General features: G+C 36.9%; 1 protein-coding gene across 1 annotated transcript in view; it reads right to left on the reverse strand.

Annotated features, from left to right (window-relative positions):
* Positions 1-18,357, reverse strand: part of MIPEP (mitochondrial intermediate peptidase) — a 196,320-nt gene that overhangs the window by 174,026 nt on the left and 3,937 nt on the right. The window contains exons 2-4 of the mRNA XM_072611732.1: positions 14,110-14,283; positions 11,194-11,282; positions 6,144-6,230 (exon numbers count right to left, since the gene is read on the reverse strand). Coding sequence (XP_072467833.1) covers positions 6,144-6,230; positions 11,194-11,282; positions 14,110-14,283 — 350 coding nt within the window. The remainder of the gene's footprint in view (positions 1-6,143; positions 6,231-11,193; positions 11,283-14,109; positions 14,284-18,357) is intronic.

An 18,357-nucleotide genomic window follows, 5' to 3' on the forward strand; every position in this document is an offset into this window, starting at 1 on the left:
TATTATTGGTGAATGTTTGATTTGTATACCTACTTTATACACCTATACATTCGCAGTCAACATAAAAATTTCTCGAGTGAAAAGGGACTGAAAAAAGTTTAAAAAGCTCTGCCCTGAACAACTCTCTAAGACAAGGAGCTGCAAATATAATGCATACCTTCATGCTAGAGGAAGTTTCCTCCTCATGGAGCCTCCTATACCATAAAAATCACATCTATTCCTGGGTGTGTGGGTGTGGGTATGGGTGGGTGTGGGTGTGGGTGGGTGGGTGTGTGTGGGTGTGTGTGATAGCTATAACTTAGTAAGTCTATAATGGTAACAAGAATGAAGTCTTATCTAAAGATAACATCTCTGCCAGGGCCTATCTCAATGTCTCTGTACACAGAAGCTAATAAGTGGGTAATGAATTATTAAATAACCAAAAAAATTAATAAAAAATTTATTATTACATGATTTACATGATTTATACTTAATAGTTTCTTTAAGCATCCATAAAGTTCAAATCTCTGAAAACCAAAGTGCTTGTTTATACATCTATTTCAACTCCATCTGAAATTCACTAATCAAAAACATAATAATGGTTTGCATTTCGGCAAAATTTCTGTTTCCAGACATGAGATTTCCCGTCTCTCTTTCAAATCACAGCAGCTACATGGAATATTAAATTCTTTGAAGCCATACTAGAAGCCCAGCTCCTTAACTAATGAAAGCTGTTTTTCTTTTATTCTTCACAATTGAAAAGTTTCTCAGGAAGATGCCTCTTTCTCTTGGCACACTTCAAAATGTCAGGGGAATTCATCATGGTTACTGAACATCTGATGTGCTATTCTGGCTTTCCACAGCTATTCAGAATGGAAACAAAAATCTACTTCCTATTGATCATAACAAAAGCTTCCTAGTTTGTAAAGATCAAAGGTACTTTGAATCCATCTAATGGAATCCAAATCTAATGGTACCAGCAAGGTGCTATTTTGAGTGACACCAGTACCTTCTTAAACTACAAGAATGAATTTATCAACAGAAGCATGTTATCAGAATTGTACAACAGGACCTGAGGACCTCTATTTAATTAACTTTTACCTAAAGTAAAAACTTTTAATCATTTGATCCAACTGCCAAACTGCCCATGTATTCATATACTGCTGACCCTTCAAAGAGATTCAAACTATGATTGCTTTATTAGACAATTTTTTAAAAAAACAATTTAACAAAGGAATCTATGAAAAATACATCTATTTCTTAATCAACGTAATTTCTTTTTTTTTAATTTAAGAATCATATGATGAAGATTAATCCTGTTACAATTCAGTTAGTTGCTATAAACACTTAGAATGATACCATTAAAACGGCTGGTGTTATTTTAATTAGACCATTATTTTGGTAAATGTATTTCACAGTAAAAACAATAATAATAATAATGATAATACCCAGTAAAGGCAAACTACACATAACACTGTTTTGTAAACAGAAATTTACTTAGTGCTGGTAATAATAGCTGATCACCAAAGTAGTGAAATTTTAGTTATATAATTTTTTGTTGCTCACTTGTTTCAATCATGTCTGACTCTGTGACCCCTTTTTAGGATTTTCTTGGCAGAGATACTGGAGTGGCTTGCCATTTCCTTCTCCAGCTCATTTTAAAGATGACAAAACAGGCAAACAGGGGTAAGTATCTTGTCCAGGGTCACACCACTAGTAAGTATCTAAATCTGGATTTGAACTCAGGTCTTCCTGACTCCTGACCTGATACTCTAACCACCTAGCTGCCCCCAGTTATACAATACTCAAGCCTAAAGTTATAATTGAACAATAAACTACTTCCCACATGTCACTGGTTTCATCAGAATTCTAACAGGAAAACAGAAAGGAGTTATTTATATACTTACTCAACAGATATTTATTAAGCGTCTATTAAAAAGGCCCTCTGCTGAGTGCTTTGGTGGACAAAATAATAACTAAAAATATGCCCTCAAAGAGCTTACAATCAAGTAGAATTATTGTGATGAATCAATCAAACATACATCTATAGTTCTAAATGATTTCACCTAATTATGCTATTAATAACATAATTCTTTTGAATACTCCTTTAAATATATTGTTTTGAAAATAATTTTCTGTTATTGACTTACCAATTATTGTTTATTAGTGACAACCATAGGTTCACTCAAAATTATTTAAAATAGAATCATACCTACTCTGTATAAGAGCCAAGGGCTATAGGAAGACAAAGCCCTTTCTACTTCCAAATGTCACAGCTAGTCCAACTATCTAATTAAATAAGAGGGAATCTGTCCTAGCCTTCTAATGGAAATAGAGGGATTTCACTAATTGGTTGTGCTCTCTCAACTCTATCTTTTGTTTCTTTTGTTCAACTCAGCCTCCAAAAGAAGTAAGATGGAAGGAAGGAGAAATGGGGAAGAAAGAAGGTAGATGAAGGGAATGAGGAAGGTAGGAGGTAAATATTCACAAACTTAGAGCATATGATATAACCTCCTACTTCCTTGAGAAGATGCATATTGACTTCATACAAAGTGAATCACAGGCCTAGAGGGGACCTCAGAAATCATCTCACCCAACTCTATCACATAAGTAAAGTCTAGCAAGGTAAAATTATCTATTCCAAACCATATAGATGTGGGTAGGCAAAGACTAGATCTCAGGCATCATGGCTTCCATTTCACTGTGCTTTCTACTATATCATACAATAATAATTCACATTTATACGGATTTTAAAGTTTAAAAAGCACTTTTCTAACAACTACGAGGCAGATAGTATCAGTATTATCATTCCCCCTTTACAAATAAGAAAACTGAGGCTTAAGTGACTTGCCTATGGTCACACACCTAATAAGTTTTGGAGCCAGAATTTCAATCCATATCTCCTAACTCCAGTTGCAGCATTCTTGCCAGCTCCCTCAACTCTACTTTTCCATCCATAGACTTTTTCTAAAAGATTATCCAAGTATTAAATATGTTAGAATCCAGAAGAGGAAGTATCAGGACTTAAAGAGAAGTACATTTGTTCTGCTTGACCCTGGAAGGTATGTACTCATCATCTTGTATCTCCCTAAGCATCAAGCACAGTAAGTGCTTACGATGCATTGATATAGTTTAGAAATTAAGTCATCCGGCGGAGCCAAGATGGCGTAGTAGAAAGACCCACATACACATAGCTCCGAACCCACAACCCATAGAACAACTACAAAGAAGTAACTCACGGCGAATTCTGCACCCAGAGGCCACAGAACATTGGAGCGAGGGAGATTTCTGTTCCGGAGAGACCTGCAAACCTCTCGTAAAAGGTCCTTCGTGCTGCGGACTGGGCGCCGGGACTGGGAGCTGAGTACAGCCCTGCCGTGGCCGCGGCACCGAGAGGAACAGATCCGAGCGGGCTTCAGGGACGGGATCTCCAGCGGCCGCACAAGTACCTCCACCCACAGGTGACGGGGGTCTGTGAGAGAGTCCCTTTGGTGGGTCGAGGGGGGAGTGGGGTGCCCCCATGGCTCGGGCCCCCTCGGGAGACAGAAGCTGAGGGGCAGCGGCAGACCAGGGCTCCCCAAGCAGGCAGGAGCCTGGATCCATTGTTGAAGGTCTGTGCATAAACTCCCTGAGGGAACTGAGCCTGAGAGGCAGCCCTGCCCTCACCTGAGCATCTGAATTTAATCTCACACTGAATAGCAGCCCTGCCCCCGCCCAAAGCCCTGAGGCTGGAAGCAGCATTTGAATCTCAGACCCCAAACACTGGCTGGGAGGATCAGGAGGTGAGGTGGGTGTGAGGAAAATATTCAGAGGTCAAGTCACTGGCTGGGAAAATGCCCAGAAAAGGGAAAAGAAATAAGACTATAGAAGGTTACTTTCTTGGTGAACAGGCATTTCCTCCCTTCCTTTCTGATGAGGAAGAACAATGCTTACCATCAGGCAAAGACACAGAAATCAAGGCTTCTGTGTCCCAGCCCACTCAATGGGCTCAGGCCATGGAAGAGCTCAAAAAGAATTTTGAAAATCAAGTTAGAGAGGTGGAGGAAAAGCTGGGAAGAGAAATGAGAGACATGAAGTCAAAGCATGAACAGCAAATCAGCTCCCTGCTAAAGGAGACCCAAAAAAATGTTGAAGAAAATAACACCTTGAAAACTAGCCTAACTCAATTGGCAAAAGAGGTTCAAAAAGCCAATGAGGAGAAGAATGCTTACAAAAGCAGAATTAGCCAAATGGAAAAGGAGATTCAAAAGCTCACTGAAGAAAATAGTTCTTTCAAAATTAGAATGGAACAGATGGAGGCTAATGACTTTATGAGAAACCAAGAAATCACAAAACAAAACCAAAAGAATGAAAAAATGGAAGATAATGTGAAATATCTCATTGGAAAAACAACTGACCTGGAAAATAGAGCCAGGAGAGACAATTTAAAAATTATGGGCCTACCTGAAAGCCATGATCAGAAAAAGAGCCTAGACATCATCTTTCATGAAATTATCAAGGAAAACTGCCCTGAGATTCTAGAACCAGAGGGCAAAATAAATATTCAAGGAATCCACAGAACACCGCCTGAAAGAGATCCAAAAAGAGAAACTCCTAGGAACATTGTGGCCAAATTCCAGAACTCCCAGGTGAAAGAGAAAATATTGCAAGCAGCTAGAAAGAAACAATTCAAGTATTGTGGAAATACAATCAGGATAACACAAGATCTAGCAGCTTCTACATTAAGGGATCGAAGGGCATGGAATAGGATATTCCAGAAGTCAAAGGAACTAGGACTAAAACCAAGAATCACCTACCCAGCAAAACTGAGTATAATACTTCAGGGAAAAAATTGGTCTTTCAATGAAATAGAGGATTTTCAAGCATTCTTGATGAAAAGACCAGAGCTGAAAAGAAAATTTGACTTCCAAACACAAGAATGAAGAGAACCATGAAAAGGTGAACAGCAAAGAGAAGTCATAAGGGACTTACTAAAGTTGAACTGTTTACATTCCTACATAGAAAGACAATATTTGTAACTCTTGAAACATTTCAGTATCTGGGTACTGGGTGGGATTACACACACACACATGCACACACGCACACACACATAGAGACAGAGTGCACAGAGTGAATTGAAGAGGATGGGATCATATCTTAAAAAAAAATGAAATCAAGCAGTGAGAGAGAAAGATATTGGGAGGAGAAAGGGAGAATTGAATGGGGCAAATTATCTCTCATAAAAGAGGCAAGCAAAAGACTCATTAGTGGAGGGATAAAGAGGGGAGGTGAGAGAAAAACATGAAGTCTACTCTCATCACATTCCACTAAAGGAAAGAATAAAATGCCTACTCATCTTGGTATGAAAACCTATCTTACAATACAGGAAAGTGGAGGATAAGGGGATAAGCAGAGTGGGGGGGGATGATAGAAGGGAGGGCATGGGGAGGAGAGTGCAATTTGAGGTCAACACTCATGGGGAGGGATAGGATCAAAAGAGAATAGAAGTAATGGGGGACAGGATAGGATGGAGGGAAATATAGTTAGTCCTATACAACACAACTATTATGGAAGTCATTTGCAAAACTACACAGATTTGGCCTATATTGAATTGCTTGCCTTCCAAAGGGAAGGGGTGGAGAGGGAGGGAGCTAAAGAAGTTGGAACTCAAAGTGTTAGGATCAACTGTAATGTTCTTACCACTAGGAAATAAGAAATACAGGTAAAGGGGTATAGAAAGCTATCTGGCCCTACAGGACAAAAGAGAAGATGGAGACAAGGGCAGAGAGGGATGATAGAAGAGAGAGCAGATTGGTCATAGGGGCAATTAGAATGCTTGGCGTTTGGGGGGGGAGGGGAGAAAAGGGGAAAAATTTGTAACTCAAAATTTTGTGAAAATGAATGTTAAAAGCTAAATAAAAAAAAAAAAAAAAAAAAAGAAATTAAGTCATCCAACTTCAAAATACTAAGTTGATCACAGTAAACCAAATAATCTTCCATCAATCGCTGGAGCTTGACCCTCCCCTCAATCCTTGGAAATTGATCTAATTGCTTACAGATGTAATAGTTGGTATTATGAGAGTTTATTTTAAAACCAAGTAAATACTACCACTACCAATAATTCCTGGTGCCCCCACAGATTCACAAACACACAAACTGTTAAGCAGAAGGTAACAAACAAATACCTGGTTTCAGGATCAAGAGAAGCCACAAGTTTTTCATCTGATAATAATTTTTGCAAACTTTGATATAATTCCACATTTGTATTTAACCTAGAAAAAAATTATAGGTGAAAAACAAATAGATTAGATAAATAGATAAATTCTTAATTTATTATTGTTCAAAGAATAAAGTTCAATTCTACAGTGTACATGAATAAATCTCAAGGTTTTTCTCATTTAGGCTATGAATGTTATAACCATGGATAGACATCCTACAGAACTTAAGTCAAAGTTCAAAGTTAAGATAAACAACCCTTCCAAACTGAGGCATAAAAGTTTCAACTTTATTCAACATTCTTCTCTATGGGGTAGAGAATAACTGTGTCTGTTCAATATCTTTATCAATGCCTTGGATTAACATATAAATCATTTGCTCACTATATTTGCAGATGTCACGAACCTGGGAGAGTGAAAATGCTGGACAACAATGAGAATCTAGAAAGATTTTGGCACAGGCTAGAATAATGGGTCAAATCAGAGAAAAATAAAAGGGAAGAAATAATATAAAGTTCTGAACAGGGGTTCAAAAAATCAACTTCAAAAGTGCAGGATGGAAGAGAAAGTGTGGCTGGACAACAGCTCAGATCTTGGAGTTTCAATGTGTGTGTTTGTCTTTCGTTGCTGAAGAAGACCAGGACATCGGAGAAATAATGACAACTTGCACTTGACTTTGTTTTGAGTGAGGAAGGGCTGTGCAGGTCACCAGCCTCACTTCTCCTCCAGAGCCTCTGAATCCAGTGACCAGATATTCATCAGGATGACTGGAGATGACCCAGGATGAGGCAATTGGGGTTAAGTGACTTGCCCAAGGTCACACAGCTAGTGAGTGTCAAGTGTCTGAGGAGAGATTTGAACTCAAGTCCTCCAGACTCCTGCACTGGTGCTCTATCCACTGCATCATCAAGCTGCTCTGGAGTTTCAATAGTCAACAGGAGTCAATAGTGTGAAACGGCAGGCAAAAAAATTAATTGTATTCTTGGCTATTTTGAGAGCCATAGCATCAAGAATCAGAGAAGTAATTGTTCTATTGAACTTGACTATGTCTGAGTATCATTCAGTTCTGGATGCCATATTTTAGGAAAAACAGTGATAATTTTGAGCATCTCCAAAAGAAAGTAAACAGTGTTTGGTGAATGATTTGGTGAGTGATTTTAATGAATATTTGGAATGGTGAAGGAATTATAAGTTATGCCATTGAGCAGGACTACCCAATGGCCTGTAAGCTAAGCATGGTTTTCAGATTTTAAAATACAATTAAACTTTATTTTAAAATGTAAAAACTGCTCTTGGGTCACAGGAGTACAAGAACAGGTGTGGGGTGGTAATGGGACATATCACCATGCAGTTTGCCAAGTGAAGGAACTGGATATGTTTAGCCTGGAAGACAGAAGATTGAGGGACGAGAGGGAGAACTATAGTTGTTTTTAAGTATTTGAAGGATTGCCACATAAAATAACTAGATGTGTTCTGTTTGACTGAAGAGAAGAGAACTAAGTGATAAGATTCCGGTCAGGTTCCAATTGGTAAGAAGGGTAGTTTATTCCCTTTCACAAATCTGTGTCTTTAATTATTTTCTAATGCCTTTCAAGGTTACCAGATTATTTCTCTAATGCCTCAGATAAAAGCCATTCTCAAAAGCAATTGCCAGGAAGCCTGCAGAGACACAAATTTTATCCTACTGACTACTACATTATGGCGATAGGAAGAGTTATGGAAAAAAAAATATCAATAGTAGCTCACACTTACGTGTATGCAATATACAAAAAGGCCATCCTAAAAACTACCTTTTAAAGTAGAGAATACATTACACTATACCATTAAGGAAAGAGCTCCAGAGTTAAGAGGTCAGAAACCTGGATTTGAGTCATAGCCCCAAAAGTTAACTAGCTCAGAGTGATTAAGTGACTCGCCCAAGGTGACAAAGTCAGTTAGCTGTGCTATGACTCAAATCCAGGTTTCTGAGTCTTCAACTCTGGGGTTCTTTCCACAAGATAGTACTGCCTAAGGATTCCCTTTAGTATTACAACTAAGAACATTAGCAATTAAGATGCCTTCTCTTGGGATTCTACTCCATGTGAAAGGAACAAAAGTTACAGATCACAGATTTAGAGATGAAAGGGACCTAAAACTGTAGGTAGCAACAGCCGTCTAGTCCAACCTTGTTATTTTACAGATGAGAAAAATAAAGCCCAGAAAGTTGGGCAAATTAAATTACTTGCCCGATGTCACCCAGGTAGTAAGTAAAGGCAAATCTTTGACTTTTGCCTTAAGAGAAATTTAAATGGACAAATTTGTGATGATGTTTTAGTTGGAACTTAGCTAAGATCTCAACTCAAAAGAAAAAAAAATCCACACCTAGATTCATTGTTGTCATAAATCTAACTGAAGTCTTTTTTTTTTCCACTTGATGGAAAACATAATTTCCTTATGGCTTGCTACACACATTTATATCACTGATTTTAACAGTTCCTACGAAGGCAGTATGTTATACCACCTCTCAGGTAAAACTAAGGGAAAGGCTAAGTCACAGTGCTAGATAAAAACTAAAATTAAGGCCCAACAAATGAAAATTTGTAAGCATTTAATTACTCAAGGTTATAGTAATAATAAAGAATAATAGATTTTTGAGTACTCAAAAGGAAAAATGGACCTTCAACTCCACTCTTTTATAGACACCTATACCCCTCCTATCCCAACTATACCATTTCTGGCACATTTTAAGTGATTAAGACTTTAAAGCTGCTAGAAAAGGGTCATGCCTAAATATAGATCTGGTACTACACCTAAAATGATGGCATTTACTACTGTTAGAGTCCCAATATAGACTAAAAATATCCCATCATTCAAAAAAGCAACCCCTATCCATATCCAAGAAGTCTTCCTTTCCTAATCTAAAGTGACATGCTCCAACCTCAAACTGTAATATTAATGACTGTTTCAGGAATAGATATGGTATGGTATAAGGTGGATTTGGAGGCAGAAGATCCAAATTTGAATCCCAATCCTATCACTTACTAGCTAAGTGGCCTTGGGTAAATCATTCCACCTGAGCCTCAGCTTTTCTCATCTGTAAAATGGGAATAATCCCTGTCCTTACTATCTCAAAATGGTTATTACATGCCTACACACATCATCTTCATCTACTTCAACAGATCCATGATTTTATCAGCTGATTATATCCAAAATACATCATCTCTCTTTAGTCTTTTCATGGTTTCATGAGTTGATGCAGTCAAAAATTAAATAGACCACTAAGATGAATGAAAAGCCCAAGAGACAGAGTTTCTGGGTAATTAATAATCAATATATCAATTATAGCTAAATAATTATATAATATATATCAAATAGCTAAAAATCAATAAATTGATGGTCAGTAGTTTCTTTCCATAAATCAAGGACCCCTAATGGAGACAATAAATGCCTTAAATAGTTTTTTGAAAGGCAATACTCCTGATGAACAATCAATCCTGACTGGTGAACAATTAATTTAAATGAGGAGGTGGGCTAAAAGTCTTCAGTTCCTCCTACAGAGAATATGGCTTGATCATGAGACTCAGTTACCTCCAGCATTCTGAACAAAGCAATCTGTCTCTACCCAGACCACTCTGGTTGGTTTTCTCCTCCATGAGCTTGGTTAACCTAAATGCCAATGGAGAGGTGCAAGGACATGGGGCTTTGGAGCTGGATTCACCTGGTTTAGATTCTGTTTACACTCTAAATAGAAGTAAGGTCTCCAAATGGGTGGGGTCTTGCCCAAGATCCAGGCGGATTAGGTCAATCTCATCAATCAGCCTTATCCTTCAGAAACTGATTTATGGGGACTGTTCTCTGAATGAGGAAATAAAAAAAGCCTGGATCCTAATTAGTAATGGGTCATTAATATGAAAGAATATAATTTCCCTTACCAGTAACCAACCCTTTGGGAATGAACCTGTCCTTACTAGATAGGCTGATCATTTGACAATAGCCTGTTTCTTGGTCTGCACTCAACTCTTAGCAGTGCCTTCCAGGGATGGTGTTCTGTTGACACACGTTTCAAGAACCCAGAGTCACCTTCAAGCCACAATGTAACCTCAAAGTATTGAAGGTCATCTTCAACTACTAATGTGTAACTAGTACACTTTCCTCTTTCACTTATATTTAAAAAATGCAAAAGTCTTTATAACATGCAAGTTCTAAAAATTTGTCTGTCATGGTTTCTGATAGCAAATACATGAAGGACAGGAATGGTAACTGTTTCATCACCACAGGATGTAAGCTTCCTGAGGGCAGGGATTAGTTTAGACTTTATATTCCCAGTTCCTAGCACAGGGCCTTGCGCATAGGTGCTCAACAAATATTTGCTGACTTCACATTTATTAGCTAAATCATAGAGTTACTGCAAGGAAGGCACTGTGTAAACATTAAAGCATCAAATGGGTTTTTTGTAACTGGCATGCAGCTTGGTGCTTAAAGACTTTCAATAGTAACTGTATCCTTTTCTATAAATGAAGTTAAAAGGTACCTGGAGGCTGGCATAAAAATTTAAAAAACATTTAACCTACTTTTAAAGTAACTTTAAAGAAAATCCACTTCTTGGCAGTTGTGGTTTACTACTAGGCTCAACAGAGACCAATAATATCCAGTAATACCCTTCAACCTCAGTCAGCCTTACCAGGGAAATTTTCTTGATCCCCAAAGCAACTCTAACACTCCTCCTGACACACATACTTTATGGACACTAAACATGACGTTAAACAAGTCAAAACTATACAGACATTATTGGCTATAGTAATTGATTGCAAGCTTAGGAAATTTAGACATATTTGTTGTGTTTTATTGGCACATAACGTAAAATAAAAGCAACAACCTAGCAACCCAAATTCATCATTTTGACAAAATAAAAAATTTAATATACACCTTTACACATGGGGTCCAACACTTTTGTTGGCAACACAAAAGAAAAAAATCTTCCCTAACATGATTTCTTGTTATTGTATAGCCCGATATCATAGTAAATATGAATAAAACATACTTTTCTACCATGGTACCAATGTTTCTGCAAGCTTCTTCTGCTGCCTCTCTGTACGCAGGGTCAGGATGAGCAATCTTCACAAAATCTGCCTAATATAAGGGAAAGAGAAACCAAGAGGGGATATGATGGAAAATAACTTTTCCAGGATTAAAAAGCAGATAAAAATTTATATTTTAAAATGTGTCATTCTATTTGATTTAACCAATCTATTTCTACCAGTGACAGTTTTTCTTAAATGGGTTTAGCAAAGGCTAGTAGTGAGCATTCTGTGCTCCAAAGAAAATATTTTCAGAGCTTATTTTCAGTTTGGCAGAAAAAATCTTATTCCTCCAAAGAAAAAACTTTTCAAATCACATTTTTTTAAAATTACTTAAAAATATTTAGAGATTTTTCTAAAAATATTAAGTATTCCAAATTTTTCTTTCTCTCTGTCCATATGTATGCATTTTTCTCCACTAATTTACACCTATTAATTTGGCACCACAAAATAACCTTGCAAAGCATTAGTATCTGCGGTAACATTCAATGCAAAAAATTTCATATAGCAGTACAGTTATGCACCTTCTCCAATCTTATCTCAGTACTTTCTACATAGGACTTTGCATGTCATAGCTGAATCTCCACTTCCAACCTGGGGTTTCTATCATATTCCTAATGCTACGAAGGGTTATAATGATTATATTCAGAATTTGATTAAATTATTTTTAACTCCTTCAAAAAGCTTACAATTAAACAGTAAGTGAAAAGAATTGAAACCACTAGACTAAAAACAATTTTACTTTTAATAGAAACATTCCAAAAAAACTCAATAACTACAAAATGTTTTGTTATGCTCTTCTCTGTTAAGTCAATGACAATGAAACATGCAATAAATATATAAAATACAATCAACACAAGATACAATTCTATATTTTAATGCACATAAATATGTAAATTCACATGACAAACATTCTTTTGATAACAATAAACCCAGCTTAGCATTCAAGTACATAAAATGTTAATGAAGTAGAAATTTACAAAGTAATTTTTAATTACCAACTATGAACATTCTAAGAGTCAATGAAACCTCCTTCAGGTGATAAAGAATGAAAGCTCTTAAAAACAGAAGAAACCTTATAAATTAATCCAATCCTTTTATTTTACAGATGAGGGAACTGAGGCCCAGAAAGGTTGAGTCTTACACACAATTCACAACTAATACTTAACATTAAAGAAAAAAAACTGTCGATTTAGAATAGTGGTGAGGGAAACAAGGTAAGTGAATTATCTGAACCCCAAAATCACTGTTTTATTACTCCTGAAAAATGGAACAATTTCCCCTTGTACATTACAAACTTAAGATAGAAGTGGGCATTCCATGGGATCATGAAGAGTCAAACACAACTGAAAAGGAAAACAACCTAGTTCAATAAAACTACTCTTTTACAACTAGGATAATCTCACTGGCTGCTTCAAATAGAAATATTTAAAAATTTTTATTCAATAACAATCATATACAATATCAGGGTGATCAAAATTTGTTCTGAGATTTTGCATACTTTAAAACTGACATTTACACAAGGTAAAAAATTGAAAAGTAACATTTTATTCTACAGACAAGAATAAGGAAAAAAGGAACCAAAATGAGCCTCAACGCAATAAAATAAAAGCAAACATCTGGGAAAAGTTATGAAAATAAGCATGGAAAACAACTAGGGGTCATTAGTAGGCAGTAAACCTAAGGTTGCAATTTCTCTACCAAATACCAGTGCTGTCAACTCTTTAGTGTCTCCAGGGAATTTTAAAGTAAGTAACATTTGCTTTCAAGCTTTTATTAACATAAGCAAATTAGGTGAAAGAAGCATTTGTTTCATTGATACTATGGAGTATTCATTTAATAATATTGATTCCCTTTACAGTTGGTCAAAAATACTGTCCCTGTCCTCAAGGAGCTTACAATCTATTTCACTTTAAATTCAGGAGGAGATCTTTTTAAAAAATTGTATAAACATTTCTTCCAACCCCTGGAGGCTTGAGGCAAATATACTTTGGTCAGAGAGGTGATATTAACTTTAACATGAGAGGAAGCAGGAAGAGCTAACAAGCAGACAGAATGGGGAAGCTAAACAACTTTTGAACCTCTCCTAAGCAGGTCCTCGCAGCATTTGCAAAAGGCTATGCTATGAAACGGAGGCAAGTCCTTACATTAGATACACCCGCAACATTCAAATGACTGGAAAAAAAAAACACCATACTCCAAGAACAAATAGAGGCAATCTGAAATGACCCATTGTTCTGGACTTGTATGCCACTTCTTCCCTCCATAAGTAGGAATAATTAAGAGTTAAACACATTTTTTGGTCTTGACCAGTAAATTCTAAGTCAGAATAACACTATTAGAAGCAAAGAAGGTTTATGTGTCTACATCAATAAAAAAGGCTCAAGAAACCATTTCAAAAATGTCCATTTGATTTTAAAATTTCATTCTAACAACACAAATGTTCACTCGTTTACTTTCAAAAAAACCTACTTTACATTTCTAGGTATTATAAAGATGTTGATAAAGAATTGTGTGCAAGTCAACTTTTTTATAAGTAGAATCTTATTTTAAAGGTAACAAGGAAATTTTTTACACAAAGGAAACTTGTCTCAGATATTTTTGTACAATGAATGACCTTTCTGTCATGAGAATAAGACCTAAAGATGTTTTGTAAATCTGCAGTGATGAATATCAAATTCCCTTAAAAGAGTAAATACCTGGATTTTTTTTCTTTTGATAACATATTTTTAGCTGCATAACTAAGGTCAAACATTCTCATAAGGACACCATCCGAGAATATGCTCATATTTTTTCTCAAAAACAATTTTCCAGATAAACTTTTGTGTCCTGTAGTAAATTACTAAAGAGAAAAATTCAAGCCTTAAAATATATCTTACCAAATCTGCTACTTTGCACAAGGCATCTGACAGCTGATCAAAGATACACACAGTTTGTGGTCCAGGTGGTGTAGCACATGCACTCTCTACTAGGGACTCAGTTTGTCTTAGGGCTTTTTCTTGTGCAACATGAAATCCTTCAGGAGAACTTAGCTCTGGGACACCAAATAGACCCTAAAATTCAAAGAATATTTTCAATTTATGACTAAAATATGAGAAGTAAATTTTAGCAGTATTCAGTTTCCAAAGACAATCCTATTTTCAGCTGCTTCATCCCATTACTTTATAACCACTATCATCATGTCTCCCATATCAAAACAATTACCCTATGCTAGAGAACCCTTGCCTGGCTCCCCTCTACAAGATTCCCAATGAGTATTTGATGATGAAATGATGGGGGACCCATTAATACCCAGAGCAGCCCATAGTACTTTTAAAGAGCCCCACCTATCAATGAGGTTTTCCTTACACTAAGCCTAAACCTGACCCTGCAGCATCCACTCACTGCTTCTAGTTCTGCCCTCTAAGGCCAAAGAGAACAAGTCCACTCTTCTTCCGGTCCTCACTCTTCCTCTTCTGAAAAATAACAATGACATAGTACATTCAAGTAATCTTTTCTACTATTAAAGTTTTATAAACCAAAAACTTCTTAAACGTTTGAAAAACTGTGTTTAATAGTAAATAGTCATGGGCAACATTATTACTAATAATGACCTTTAAAATGGCTTGCATTTATAAATTACTTTGGAGTTACAAATGTCCTTTGTATGTATTATCTCACTTAATCCTAACTACAACCCAACAAGGTAAGTAGTGTATTATATTTTTACACACATTACATAAGAGAAAACTGAGGCTTACAGAGGTTAGGTAACATGGCCAAGGTTAGACTTAGAATGCCAAAGGGAGTATTCAAACCTAGTCCAATTCTGACTTCCAGTCCAGTTCTCTCTGGGAATCCTAAAGGATTATCTATAAATTTAGAAAGATGAAAAAAATCCATTCTCTCCAATAAGAATGAGCATTCAGCTTAGATCTCTTCCATCCTCATACAACACTTTTGCAATTCTTTAATGCATTCATTAGGGAACACCATTCATTGCAATTATCTCTTTGCATTTCCTCTGTGGGGCTAGTAGGTGGCACAGTGGATAGAGGGCCAGGCCTGGGGTCATGAAGACCTGAGTTTAAATTTGACCTCAGACACTAATTCTGTGACCCTGGACAAGCCACTTAACCCTGTTTGCCTCAGTTTCTTCACCTGTGATGTTTCTGTGTCACAGACCACACTCTCCCCATCATTAGCAGTCTGAAGTTTATGGACCTCTCATAAATATTTTTAAATACATAAAATTAAATACATGCAATTGCAAAGGAAACCAATTATAATAAAGTACAACTATCAAAATATTTTTTTAAAAATTTCAAGAGACACAGCCAAGATGGTGGAGTAAAGGCAGGGACTCTCCTGAGCTCTCCCCAAATCCTTCCAAGTATCTTTAAAAATAACTCTAAACAAATAACAAAGCAGCAGAACCCGCTAAAAGAAAGAGTGAAACAAATGTCCAGCCCAAGACAACTTGGAAGGCCAGGAGGAAAGGTCTGATGCAACACGGTGAGAGATAACCCGTTAATGCAGACCAGAGCCCCAGAAAACCTGGAGCAGGCCTCAGGGCAACTGAATCACTAGTTCCCAGACCTCTCAGCCCACAGACGCCAAGGAGAACTTAGAATGTGAACTGGAAAAATCTGTCCCACCTGGGTAAGAGTGGAGTACAGACTACAGCAAACTAGGAGCAAGCCTCGGAAAGGATTAAATCAGCAGCAGCAATGGGAGCAGCTGCTCCCAGAACTCTCAGCCCACAGAGAGTAAGGGGGTCAAACAACTGGTTAGAAGGAGATTTTTGCTAGCAGGACTCTGTTGCACTGCTCATACTCATATCTGGACCACAGTCCTGGGTGGCAATCCCAAGGCAAGGAGGAAAGCCCCAGCACATCAGAGCTTGCAGCTACAGTGGAGGGGGAACCCTCCTCATAGTTCCAGAGTAGAAAAGAATGCTTGTGGTCACTAACAGACCATAGTACCAGCCAAAAGAGAAGTAAACACACCTCTCCTTAGATCATACCACCTTAGAGCATAGAGACTGAAAGAACAGAAAACTTACAGGTTCCTAGAAATATCTTTGAAATCAGTTGCACAAAACCCCTGAAGCCTGGGACAGTGCCATCCTTAACCCTGGAAGCAGAGTCCTACTTTAACAAATAGTTAAAAGTCAAGTAATAGACTGGGAAAATGGGCAAACAGTAGGAAAAAAAACTCTGACAATAGAAAGTTATTATGGTGACTGGGAAGATCGAAACACACATTCAGAAGAAAATAGCAAAGTCAAAGATCCTACATCCAAAGCCTCCAAGAAAAATATGAATTGGTCTCAGGCCATGGAAGAGCTGAAAAAGGATTTTGAAAATCAAGTCAGAGAGGCAGAAGAAAAACTGGGAAGATGAGAGTGATGCAAGAAAATCATGAGAAAAGAGTAAATAGGAGACACAAAAAAATACTGAAGAAAATAGAACCTTAAAAAATAGACTAGGCCAAATGGTAAAAGAGGTTCAAAAAGCCAAGGAGGAGAATGCCTTAAAAAGCAGAACAGGCCAAATGGAAAAGGAAGTACAAAAGCTCACTGAAGAAAATAATTCCTTGAAAATTAGAATGGAGCAAATGGAAGCTAATGACTATGAGAAATCATGAAGCAATAAAACAAAACCAAAAGGATGAAAAAATAGAAGCCAATGTGAAGTATCTTGCTATAAAAACAACTGACCTGGAAAATGGATCCAGGAGAGAGAATATAAACATTAATGGACTACCTGAAAACCATGATGAAAAAAGTCTAGACATTTTTCAAGAAATTTGTCAAGAATAACTGCCCTGAGATTCTAGTACCAGAAGGTAAAACAGAAATTGAAAGAATCCACTGTTAACCTCCTGAAAGAGATCCCAAAATGAAAACTGCCAGGAATATTATAGCCAAATTCCAGAGTTTCCAGGTCAAGGAGAAAATATTGCAAGCAGCCAGAAAGAAACAATTTAAGTATTATGGAACCACAGTCAGGATAACACAAAATTTAGCACCTTCTACATTAAAGGATCAGAGGGTTTGGAATATGAAAGACCAGAGGGCAAATGAGCTAGGATTACAACCAAGAATCACCTACCCAGCAAAACTGAGTATAATCCTTTAAGGGGGAAAAGCTGACATTCAATGAGATAGAGGACTTTCAAGCATTCTTGATGAAAAGATCAGAGTTGAATAGAATATTTGACTTTCAAAAGAAAAGCATAAAAAGGTAAATAGCAAAGGGAAAGCACAAGGGACTTAAATAAAGTTAAACTGATTACATTCCTATATTGGAAGATAATATTTAGAACTCATAAGACCTTTCTCACTATTAGGAGAGTTATAAGGAGTATATATAGACAAAGGGCACAGGTGTGAGTTGAATATGAAGGGATGATATCTAAAAAATAAAATTAAGGAATGAAAGGGGAATGTACTGGGAAAAAGAGAAAGGGAAAGGTAGAATGGGGTAAATTATCTCACATAAAAGAAGCAAGAAAAAGCTTTTACAGTGGGATGGGAAGGAGGGGCAGGAGGGGCGTAAGTGAATCTCACTCTCATCAGAATTGACTGAAAGAGGGAATAACACACACACACAATTAGGTATAGAAATCTATCTTACCCTGCAGGAAAGTAGGAGGAGAAAGAGATAAGAAAAGGGGGGGAGGGCGTGATGGAAAGGAGGGCAGATTGAGGGAGGGGTGCTCAGAAGAAAACACTTCTGAGGAGGGACAAGGTAAAAGGAGAGAGAGAATAAACAGGGGGGAAAGGATGGAAGGAAATACAGTTGGCAACACTAACTATAAAAAAAAAAATTTGAAGCAAGTTTCTCTGATAAAGACCTCATTTCTCAAACATATAGAGAACTGAGTCAAATTTATTACCCAATTGATAAATGATCAAACCAATATAATTTCAGATGAAGTAATCAGATGTCTATAGTCATATGAAAAAATATTCTAATTCACTACTGATTAGAAAAATGCAAATGAAAACAATTCTGAGGTACTACCTAATACCCATTAGATTATTTAATAGGACAGAAAAGGTAAATGACAAATATTGGAGCAGATGTAGGAAAAATGAGACAGTAATGCACTGTTTTCAGAGTTGTGAACTAATCCAACCA

Source organism: Notamacropus eugenii, chromosome 5 (assembly GCF_028372415.1).
Source record: "Notamacropus eugenii isolate mMacEug1 chromosome 5, mMacEug1.pri_v2, whole genome shotgun sequence".
NCBI lineage: Eukaryota > Metazoa > Chordata > Mammalia > Diprotodontia > Macropodidae > Notamacropus > Notamacropus eugenii.